The sequence below is a fragment of the Temnothorax nylanderi genome, unplaced genomic scaffold (assembly GCF_030848795.1).
Source record: "Temnothorax nylanderi isolate EJ_2023f unplaced genomic scaffold, tnyl_v1.0 TNYL_tig0004_pilon, whole genome shotgun sequence".
In the NCBI taxonomy this organism is placed as follows: domain Eukaryota; kingdom Metazoa; phylum Arthropoda; class Insecta; order Hymenoptera; family Formicidae; genus Temnothorax; species Temnothorax nylanderi.
Genome location: NW_027249066.1, coordinates 894,050 through 905,913, shown reverse-complemented (window position 1 = coordinate 905,913; position 11,864 = coordinate 894,050). Strand labels below are relative to the sequence as shown.

The 11,864-nt window shown below is 39.7% G+C and overlaps 2 protein-coding genes across 3 annotated transcripts; one reads left to right on the top strand and one right to left on the bottom strand.

The window, feature by feature from the left end:
- The first annotated feature begins 1,824 nt into the window (after positions 1 to 1,824).
- LOC139773400 (uncharacterized) lies at positions 1,825 to 8,159 on the top strand. Of its 2 annotated transcripts, none has more exons than XM_071707842.1 (5): positions 1,825 to 2,228; positions 2,407 to 2,570; positions 5,743 to 6,022; positions 6,224 to 6,768; positions 6,992 to 8,159. In XM_071707842.1, exons 3-5 carry the CDS (start codon positions 5,769 to 5,771, stop codon positions 7,480 to 7,482), a joined length of 1,290 nt encoding a protein of 429 aa, XP_071563943.1. In that variant the 5' UTR covers positions 1,825 to 2,228; positions 2,407 to 2,570; positions 5,743 to 5,768; the 3' UTR covers positions 7,483 to 8,159. The 2 variants fall into 2 exon arrangements, with proteins under 2 accessions (XP_071563943.1, XP_071563937.1); XM_071707836.1 differs by having other exon boundaries at positions 1,827 to 2,228; positions 5,762 to 6,022.
- Pvf1 (PDGF- and VEGF-related factor 1) lies at positions 2,692 to 11,744 on the bottom strand. The gene is made up of 6 exons (XM_071707854.1): positions 11,257 to 11,744; positions 8,277 to 8,382; positions 5,162 to 5,370; positions 4,944 to 5,045; positions 4,064 to 4,245; positions 2,692 to 3,388 (listed from the first exon to the last, which is right to left on the bottom strand). Exons 1-6 carry the CDS (start codon positions 11,494 to 11,496, stop codon positions 3,229 to 3,231), a joined length of 999 nt encoding a protein of 332 aa, XP_071563955.1. The 5' UTR covers positions 11,497 to 11,744; the 3' UTR covers positions 2,692 to 3,228.
- Positions 11,745 to 11,864: the final 120 nt, after the last annotated feature.

The following is an 11,864-nucleotide window of genomic DNA, read 5'->3' as shown; positions in this document are numbered from 1 at the left end:
AGCGAGCGGGGCACGGGCAACGTACACACCAGGTACCTCCCTGCGGGGCCCGCGCCACGGCAAAAGTGACAAGGCCCCGGCAATTATAACGGATGGCGCAAAAAAATGGCGCCGCGGTACGGATCGTACGGATGGCCGGTTGGGGCCGACCGGCCGAGTTGGCTACCGTTTCTCTGCCCCTTTCGCCAGGAACCTTTAATTGTGTATATCAGGGAACCCCCGATGATTAATCGCAGGTATCGCGGCAAATCTCGACCGTCAGTTCCAAGTCGCCCGAATTTGTTCGAAGGTGGCGTTCAAGATGAGGCAGCAATATACATTCATACATATATTAGAAATATACATACATATGTATGTATGTATGTGTGTTGTGCGTGTGTCATTGTTAGTAAATGCAAATGTATTGAAAATCTTAACTTGAGAGTTTGCGTGGGTACATTCGGGGGAAACACAAGTCGGATAGACAGTTGATAATATTTAATTACTAATATTAATAATCTGGGAAGAATTATCGAATATATTATTGTATCGAACTGAGATTTTTTAATGTAATCGACTCTGAAGCACCGAGAGCAACTCCGATTTTTCTCCTAACCAGCGAGGACTCATTCCGGCATGAGATAACAATCATTCCCGCCGGGCAGATCGAGCTCCGTAAGCAAGTGTGATTAATTCTGATTCTCATAGAGATCCCGAGCCATTGTAGTCGGGAGTACGCGGCCGCGGCCGCGATGTAATCGCAAATGAAGAAACGTAGTTTGTCCGCGCCCTTATATCGTTGAATCACGCATATGCGAATTAATTATGCGTGGTAAAAATATCCGAAATTCAAGCCTGTAATCAGCGCGAGCAGCGCGGGGATCGGTTGTAAGGCCTCTAATTACAAAATTGCCATTTAACCATCCAATGCCGATCGACACGGTCTTCGGCTTCCGTGGAATTTTCGGAGATGCTATAAATAATCGGGGATAACCTTGCGATAGAGGGTAGTAATTTAAACTCGACATTGTGCGGCGTGATTAATTACTTCTTGTACGGCAAAATGAAAGAAATCGCAAACAATAATTAAACGATGTAACGATTGCTCATCTTTTTGTATTCTCTTAGGGCCTCTATATAATCTGTTATTCTATTAAAAAGAACATAATTTTTGAATTGTAAGCAAGCAACATAATATTTAATAAGGAGATATAATTAAAATTACAATATTAGCGATAGTTTTTACGTCGAAATTTTTATGTAGGGCAAATTCAGATTGAAGCTGACAAATCCAATTTCTTTAAAGAGATCGTTAAAATTCAACGCAGCGAGACGAGATATGCCAGCAATTATATTTTTATACAGCATAATTACGCTGCGTCCAAAAATCACATTGTTCACGTTTTTGGATTAATGCACCATCTAACGAGGCAATCTGGTAGTACTCCAATTGATAGCTCGAGAATCCACCAGATGACTCTCCGTGTTCTAAAACGGATTTTCTCTTTATTTAATATTGGCGAAATCTCATTAAAAACTGCTATAATTGCACAAAATAATCTCGGTTTAAAAGAAATACGATTTTAATGAATAATAAAATTTATATTTTCTCTAGGTTTACGTTTCTCGCACACCGCTGCAGTTATAATCTGCGTGTAAAAAGAGAATCGTGCGCGTGTTTTCGACGCAGCTTCGAAAAAGATAAATATTCATTGTTATTATTTTATTCCGCCCCGATTGCACAAAGTGAAACATTCGCCAGTGAAAACGATATTGGATAGGGAAAAAAGGAATGTGACCTTTCGAGTCGAAAGAAAGAAGGAGAGATATGGAGGGAGAGAGACATTCGCACGTAGCAAGGACAGTTACTAAACTCGTCAAAGGAGTAACTTACCTTTCTAAAACGAACGAATTTATATTCTTTCGTAAATCATCCTGCGCAATCGCAATTGTCGTTGACTCGTTGCTTAAAATTTACTTGTCATTAGTCTTTGATATGTCGGAATCGGTACTTGTGCAAGCACACTCGCTTGACCAATGCATGCAATATGGCGGCCGGCGATGGTCGTTTTCGCGCCTTTTCTCAGCTGACGGACGCACGAATGTCAACAAAACACGAAAATATCGCGGATTGATAAACGCTGTAGCCGTGAGCGGCGCGAAATACCGAGATGATATAATGGAACAGCAAGCAAAACGAATCAGGTTCACTAAGGAATCGGCTGTCACTGATATCGCGTCTTCTATCGGTAAGTAACCTTTCTCCTGCGATTTCTATGATTGAAAGGACAATGGAAACAGAGTAAAGTAACAGAAATGCTTGATTTACAGGAAATGTTTCGTAGACAATTGATATTTCTTATCGAGAAAACCCGAGATTCCACGGTATGGCTTTATATGTCAGTACATGTAACTTTTGTGTTTTAGATGACATAGCGAACTCCGTGAAATCTGTCAGCGTGACTTACAGCGATATCCTGAGAATAAACACGGCTGTTGTTACATATCTGCGGAACGCTGAGAAACGCGAAAAGGCGATAAACCAAAGCACAGAGGACATAGAACGTTCGCTCATCAGGGAGAAACGATAGGTTATAACGATTGTATTTGTCCATTTTGTTTTGTAATTAATATTACGAATTTCATGTTATAATATGACTTAGATGTGAATACTAATTAACGAGTATACGTGATGTAATCGATAGTCCTGCATGTGTGTCACGTTCTAAATTTATTGCTACGTATGTTACATGTATACAAGTAGGGTAAATAACGAGCAGTTTGCGTGTTGAAACGTGACAATAAATACAAAAAATAACTATGACATAAATAACATTGACAAGATCTTGTGGCGGTCATCTCCTCATTATATCACAATGTCTCTTGACCTTTATTCGTAAACACACAGTAGTTTAGCATGGAGATGCCTTGGAACTAAGAGAGCTTGTGTCGTTCTACGATTTGGAGGTGAAATTGTAACTATTTGGAATGTAATATCTCACCACCAAGTCGTAGGAGTGATATTACCATGTACATTGCAAACGTGATAGACAAAAGGTTTCAGAATTTGCAACATATTTTGCATCGTGATAAAATCGCGACAACTCAATGGTAAAACAATTCAACTCTTTTAGTTCCTAGACATGGAATTAATGAGAGGTCTCGTCTACGTAATAAAGAAATTAACAAAGTAACTATAGATTCGTTTTAGCAGTCTTGTAATCCGTCGCGTGTCCGTCTGAATTCCTGTCACTTGTATTCGGGATCTTCCTTAGGTTTTCTTCTAGGATCCGATGGGTCCAAGGGGATTATCACAGGGGGCCGCCTGTTTTCCGGCCGACGATTAGTGAAATTGTAATTCGTGGATGGGAACCTGTTTACCGGTCTAGAGAACATTATCGGTCCACATCTGGAACACATTTTCGGTTACGTGCCATAATTACGGAGCATATACTGTAAATATCGTGCCAAATTGCGTGAACCGAAGTGCAGGACATCATTCACAATCTCTCTCAGGTTTTCATACAGCTCTACCGGTTTGTGTCGTTATTTTTTAACGATTTATTTAAAGCGGTAATCATTGTTAGTAGGATACAAACATTCCACCTTTAGAGTGTTACATCATAGATATTAGTTAAGTATATGTATATAGATCACATGAGGTATATCGTTTTAGTTTAATGACTAGGCAATGAGAAAAATTTTGACGAGAAGCAAGTCTCCATTTCGTCGTTTGGATCACTCGAAATGCTGGTGGTGAATTACGTCGTCCAATGAAAGGTGTCGGCGCGAAGAGAAAAATTGGTAGTGCTTTCGCTCACGTGCAAACACCCTGTGCGAGATAGCAGGAAAGCGCGAACATGGGACGCATATGTAGATTCGTGCACGAAAGAAAGGAGGTGAAACTTGCAAAAATTCGTGCGGAAACGAGGTCGAGATAAGTCATTTCGGTGAACGAGAAATAAATCGGTGCGTTCGCGTGTATGTTTCGCAAATCATGATAGAGTAAAGTCAGTAAAGTGCAATGAAAGGGAAGGGCGCCTTATTCTTTTAGCGGGTATCCCCCTATTCTGTCGGCTCACACCTGCACGTGTTGGGGTTGAAGTAGTATCCGGTGGTGCACGGCTCGATGGTCCTGCAGGAGCAGACGCAAAGCTCCCGGTTCCAGATCTTCGCGTTGTCCTTACGGCACTTCTCCTCCTCGTCGATGTTGCTGCAGGTGCACTTGCAATTGTGCGGCTCGTAGTGCTGCTTATCGTTGCAGTGCTGAAGGCAAAAAGGAAAAAAAAACGACGGCGTGAATCATCGACGAAAAAGAATGTCAACACTTCACGTGCTCTCGTACAAACACGGCTAAATTTTTCTTGTCCCCCGCACTGACACACTTATTCGCGAGCGTTCGCGCACGTTGCAAGGAAGCGACAATTGTAGCAATCAGCGAAATTGGTATATTGAGAAACGGCCGTAGCGTAATGCGGATTAAATATTGTACTGTGTATGTTGAATGTCGGGCAAGTGACCGTATCAACACGCCTTTTAGAATCTTGGCATTTTTTTTTATATCTCTCGGATCTCCTTGCGTCCGCGATGACATAATATCTCAAGTAATTGAAATGTCAATCTCGTAATACACCCGAAGGACGAGGGGGGATGAAGACGGACGCGTGGAAAGTGATTCACGCCTTTGAAATGCCTATTACTTCTGTTTCTAATGTATTTTCGTGCATTGTCGGGGTACTTGGAAGCGGAGCTCGCGTTCCTTTCAGCCGACCGGCTGACGTAAATCTCTCTCGAGTGGCGCGCACGTACGTAGTACCGAGTACGTACGTACGTGCATGCATAGGTCGCGTGTGAGAAACAATACGACGGGATGATGTATGAGGTGTGAAACTTGCGAACCGGTGCGGCCCGGTTAAGCAGGAAGGCGTCGATTAACTGCCAATTATCGGTCGCCATCAAATTACCTCCTCCTTGATTTTGCAATCGCACTTGCACTTAGTATGCTCCTCCACTGGCACAATTCGCCGTCCCCGGTAGTTCATATCTCTCATCGACGTCACGATCACCTTAAGACAACGCGAGAAAGGAAAAGATGTTTAACTATTGCTTTCTCTCGAGTTGGTTGCTCATAATAATAGGCGCGTTTTCGTTCGTGCTCTTCAACTCGATAACGATCGATTACCTCGAAGTTCCGCATCTCCGTAGCTGTTGGCTGACACGTGAGCAAAGAACTAATGCAACAGCCGCCGCATCTTTTGATCCGTGTGCAGAGTGGGAAGACGAACGTCGAAGGATCGTCGTCTAGTTTTAGGGAAACGAGTTGCAGTTCGGGCATGCACTTGGCCGGCGTCGGCATCAACGCGTTCGACCGTTCCTCGCCTCCGAATCTATCTGGAAAGAATCCTTGTTTGTATCGTGAATATAATTGAGGAAACTTTCCTTTTTTTTTACGCTGCCGAAGGTATGATATAGTCTACGGTTTACATAACATAAAATGTGTTTCATAATACGTAGAAAACCTTGATAACTTGTTGGGCATATTAATTTCTAATTGTAAGTAGATATTACAGATTTTTTAAATGTCTTGTAAATGTCTTGTATTAGCATGAGAGTTCGAATGAGATAATTTAGTGATAGAACAGCATTTAATTTATCAATTGCAACACAAGTGAAAGTAGTACGTTATTAAAATAGTACTAGTTTGTAAAAAAAATAAGCAAGATTATAATCAGAAATATTAAACTGATATTAGATTTTCTCTAGGTAGCAATTATTTTTTTAGAGCGAAAATGGCCAACGCAAAAGTGACCAACGAACGTGCTCAAGCAATCTCGGTTGCAAATTGTTATTTCGCGTTGGCTGATGGAATGGTTCCCGGTTTTAAGGACCATCTCGCAGAGCACGTGGAACTCAAATGGTTCGGGCAGGTGATTAAAGGGAAAAAGAACGTAGCTGCTTTTATGCTGTCCAATAAAAAGGAGTCTTTTCACACGTTTTCTGATATTATGCCAATTTTGGATATTTCTCGCAAAAGGACAAATTGGTAAGAATATTCATATTAATGATAAATTATGCAGACTCACAATTGCATTTATCGGTTATATTGTTCGAAACCAACATTTTTTCTCAAAAATTAGTTTATACGTGTTATTATACACAAATTGTATTAAGCAATAAATTCATTTGAGAAAGTGTAACACTCATTAGATAAAGATGGTTTCACGCACACATATTTTTCGCGTAGGAAGACAAAACAGTCCTTGGATCAGAACGCTAACTACACGAGCGATTATTTACGCGAAGCTCATTCTTCACACGAGACTGAAATGTCAACGACCCATGAAAATGTAGAAAATTGTTATCAGAAAAATAAAGCGACCTATGCGGCTTTCATATATAAAGCAGCTTATAATGAAAACGAATTTTGCGTCGAAAAATGTACAGATAAACTGGGAATATCGACAGATTGTGACAACGTGAATGTCAATTTCGACGTGAATCAAAATGAATTTAGTGCGAATGCAATCACTGAGATGGGTGACCAGTATTATGATCTTAACGAGAATGATCTTCGTAATCTTTTCGAGCCCGAGATTACGTCTCAGCCTATCGTCGGGAAGATACAGAACATTAATAGGATAAAATTGAAAGAGGAAATGGCACCAACCGTCAGAGCCATCAACAGAGAGTGCGGTCAAGGAGATGGACCTGTTACTGCTGAAGCTAAAGCGACTAAGTACCTGGAAGCGAATGGAGAAATAAAATTTGTACGAATTAGTGCAGAAACAGGTAGTATTAGAAATATATATATATATATATATAGAATATTATATAAATTAAACTTTATTGGGAGAGATAAATTATATTATATATATATATAAATTATGGAATTACGGAAATCATTTTAATATGATATTTTGTGAACAATAAATGTCAGATATATTAAAGCAAATCAATGATTAAAAATTAAAACAGAATTATATATTTAAAAATTTTATGAATTATATTTTAGATTCTCCGTTCTTATATCATTGGTCAAAACTCTGGAAAAAGAAAGTTTGGAAACGACCATGCAAGCTACAGATCGTATATTCGCTTTTAATCGATAACGCTTCGCCGAAAGTTGCTACAAAATGCTGCGGTGCACGGGAAACTGCTTGTTCTGCTCACGTTTCGAACCTTTCGGCTAAGGTATTCCACAATACAAATAAAATACAAACAAGCAAATTGCCAAGTTTGGAAGAGGCAATCCAAGCTAGCAACGCATTAATACGGGACGTGAATCATTTCGGTGGTTATCTGCAGCCTTTAAACTTCTCAGAGGATCGTAAAAATTTTTTAAAATCTTTCGAGGAAGAAATAGCGCAAAAAAATCCCAATGTGCACGTTTGCGCGCATTACGTGAAGAATAAATTGATTTTCGACTTTCCAAGTAAAAGATCATTTAATGTCATGTATAAAATCCACAAGATCATTTATACGGATGTCGAAGAAAATGTCTAATACACAAGAAACAGCAGGCATGCAAAATAAAATTATCGCACATACGTTTGCGGCCGATGGGCAGTTGCATGTGTTTAGTCTTGGTTAGATAATATTGTCAGCTGAATCAATTGGTCGGATACGCCTCGGCGAATTTTCATTCGTAACAACAAAAGACTGTTTCCTGTGTTAGTCGAGAAACCATTTAACTCTTGCAAGGTTAAAAAAAACATTCTAAATCTGTAAGAATTTGTAACGATACTTTTTTGAAGCTGCATAATATTTAATCCACATGCACCGAAAATATCAAAATACGATTCACATTATGGGATGATCTCAGTTCACATTGATAACTATGCGTTTGTATGAACAACGGAACAATCAAAAGACATACCGCGCCACGGTTTAATTTAGCTTAGGTGATAAAAGACCTTATCGTGATATTTTTATTTGCACACATCTCCATAAACTATTAATTTTCCTACGATAACCGTAATATATAATTGTAATGCATTTGATTGTAGCTGTATTTAAGAATTTAATATGTGATTATGCGACATTGGAACGTGATCGATATATCAATATATTTCCAAATGTTTGTTTTGGCGACGTATTTTCTAGTTTTCGACAATTAATTATGATAATAATAAGTTTTTATTTATATTTCTATTTAATAAAGTGGAATTTGCAACGAGTAAGCTTGATTTGCTCCTTCTTCCATGACAAGTTTTCCTTAAGATTATCATTTGCCATTGCATTATTTGCATTTGCACATAGCACGTAATAAAGATAACGCAGTAGCAAATTATACTTACTGGTAAACGCGATACCCTTTTCGCTCGCTGGAACACCGTGAAGAAGCTGCATAAATTCTTCTAACGTGTCTATCGAATTTAATCTAGTCGCTAAATCGAGCGATATCTAAAAAATAAATTATAATATATATAATAGTATATAAAATATATGTATATATTATATGTATGTGTGTGCCCCATATACCTTTGTAGAAAATAATCTAATCGAAATCCGATAACATGGGATGGGTCATAAGTGCGATTGCGACCAATATACATGACTAAGCAGAGAAACTTGCGGCCAAAAATTATCGAAAATAAAAGTTGCTTCAAAATACTCAATATTTTAACGAGTTTCCTGTATTCTGTCCTGTATGCTGGTCTGGAAAATTTAATGTCCGAGATTTTTAGCGATATCAACAACGATCGATTACATTTATAAAATTGAGGAAATAGTGATTACTAATTTGCTTTGTTAATTTGCGGTCAGCAATTTTCCTGCATTAGCTATGTTGGAAAACTTAAAGTGCGTAAGCAAAGATAAATATAAAATAGGATTTTCTTAAGAACTCATTTCGATTCGAACGTGCACCGAGATCGGAAAGAGACAGAGAGACGATAAATCGTAGTGGGTCATACGCAATCATAGTTATTTCTTTCCTACAATCTCATAAATATTGACTAAAAGAATAAATATAAAATTAAATTCTTCAGGGTATTCCCGTGGACTGTGAGTCATCCTGTTCGATCGCGGATACTTGCAATACGCGTGACTAAGAAGCAAATCATCCTGGTGAAACAAATATCGGTCAATGATCCATGTTACACAAAACTCTCCATTTTTGGAATTTGCTTTCTTCGATTAATCCTTTTTTCACATATGCATTTAGATTGAAATGATCAAGTTTTAACTATTTTTTGTTTCTGTATATGGAGGGATAAAAACCACAGTGGTGTAAGTCAAATTTTTAAAAATATTTTCTCGTGTGCATAGATGCAATTTATATATTGTACAGATTACATCTATGCACATGAGATAATATTTTTAAAAATTTGACTTACATCACTGTGGTTTTTACCCCTCCATATGTAGCAATGATTTTAATTTATTATAATAATCTATTGCACGTTTTATGTAAAATTTGTTAGTTTATGTATAATTTAATTCTCTCTGCGAGAAATAATTCTTTATTTTTAACCGCTTTCGTCACTTAAGAATCATTACGCGTTCTTATAAAGGCGAAATCGATTTCGATTGATAAATATCTGTAGATAAAAGTAGTACGTATATATCAGCTTTGGGGCATTGCATAGTTACTTTATTAGTCATTGATAACTACTGCTTTGAATAGATGCGAAATCATCTATAGCTTCAGTATTACGATTTAAACAGGTTTCTAAGACGGTTGAATCGTTATTATACTTACTATATATATGTATAATAGTTGTCAAGAAAAGAGCAAATAATTTATACGACAAGTAGTTGGAGATTTAAGTTGGAGATTTTACGTGTTAAATCAAATATTAATTTCAAAATTTAATTCGTACAAAAGAATAATCTTTGACAGGCCAAAATTCAAATTTGCGAACAAAAAATTGATTCAAAATTAGTCCAAGAGTATATTCCGGAAATTTAACGCAAATCTTATGAAATACATCTTCTGTTGTTTGCGAAGAATGAATGCTCTTCGCGCAATATACGTGTAATGTCTCCGGAAGTAATGTTGCCACTTTGATTTCGAATTAAACAAATATTTCTTCAGGTGATACGAACGCAAATACAGTCTCATGGGATTTAGAAAACAGGTTGGGCGCGTTCTACGATTTGCATAATTGAGAAATATTCTTGTCTCCCGAAGACATTGTATTTCCTGGAAATGACAATCCTTGGCGCGAGAAATCGGTATTCTGAACCCGTTCTGGCTTTCGGCTTTCGAGCACGTTTCGCGTGGATATCCAAACTCGCGTGCATTCGCAATCTCCGTGGAACTCTCGCAAGGAACGAACGACTTCGCGATAACGATCGCGAACGGTCGCGATCTTTCCTTAACGAAAGGAGCCTCTCGACTCGTCGGAATAGCCCTGATTCCGACCTTGCCAAGAAGCAAGGCTGTGCCTGCGGTTCAACGCTGAGGCGCCGTTATGTTTTACTAATCGCAGCCTCGATTTCGCTACTGACTCAGCCGAGGTGACAATGTTATAATTATCGTGTAAAGCCTAACAATTGTTGATATAACGATTTCTCGTAAGCCGGCAGCTAGTTTACTCAGGTTTTTACAGTTGCACGTGGATTTACTATCTCACGCTGTATTTTTATGCGCCTAGAGAGAGAGAGAGAGAGAGAGAGAGAGAAAGAGGAAGATTCCTTAGAACCAGACTATTATCTTTTATTTGTGTTCGTTGTTATTTAGTAATTCGCGCATCGAGAAAAAAATAGCTGCAGAACTGTTGAATGAAAAAACCGTGAAACAAATAATTGAAAAAAATAGCGGTTGATCACGGTAGGAGGCTAATTGATATTGAATATTTGCACAATTGCATTCAAAGTGACGTATGATCGATTTTACATCGTGCCGGGAATCACAAAAGTCGTGTCGCCTTGCGATTATTTCATCATGGATATCCTCGACATTGACAGCTTCGGCCTCGACGTCGCGTCGCGTCGTTTCAGTCCCTCCACGGAAAGTGAGTCTTGGAAATAAAAGTAGTGCAAAGCGCGCGTCATTGATTTACAATCGCCTTTTTTTTTTTTACAAATAATTGAAGATGAAGTAAAAAGACTAGATTGGGGCATTATTTGTCGCGAGAATTAGTAAAAGATTCCGGTGATACAATTCATTATATCAAACTGCGATCGATCGTCAGCGTTTGCCTTTCCGATCTCTTGGTGATCTCTTGGAGATAATTGCTCCGAAACTGGATATTATTCAAAGTAATTTATATTTCGGACAGCAACGACGTGGACTTAATTCAGAGGCGGGGTCAATCTGTACCAATTTACCGGCGTATCGCTGTCATCCGCGGAACCCCCCGCGGGCTCGTTATCAAGGGCCCTGTCCCTCGATCCCGAGCCGACCGGCCCGGGGAAGACTATGTGATCGGGATCGCCGTGATACTGCGCGCCGACTTGTCCCAGGACTCCCAGGATGACTCCGCCGCAGATGAGCGCGAAAACGAGCATCTTCGCGACGAGATGCAGCGTCGACTGGCTGTCAAACAACGCGTCGAATCGCGATTGCATTTTCTGTCGCGGCGCCTCGCCTTCCGATCTCTCCTCACTCCTCACAAGCACGAGAGACTCGCGTCGACGAGTCGTTACGTCGTCTTTAATTATTATTAACGATCACACACTCGGCTGTTATCGCCGCCGACCGGCCGTTCGATTCTTTCGCGGCTTGGCCTGTCGAGGTCGGCTTTTTACTTCGATACGCGACGATGCACACCTGAGCGTATCCGAGCGCCCGCACCGCGATCGACTGATGAGACGAACACGTCCCGCGCTTACTTCTTGCCTCGCGCGCATAGGCGAGCGGGCGAGCGGGCGAGCGAGCGAGCGAGCGAGCGGACGCGCGCGCTCACTCGCGCCGCGTGTCTCACGAATCGTCGAGC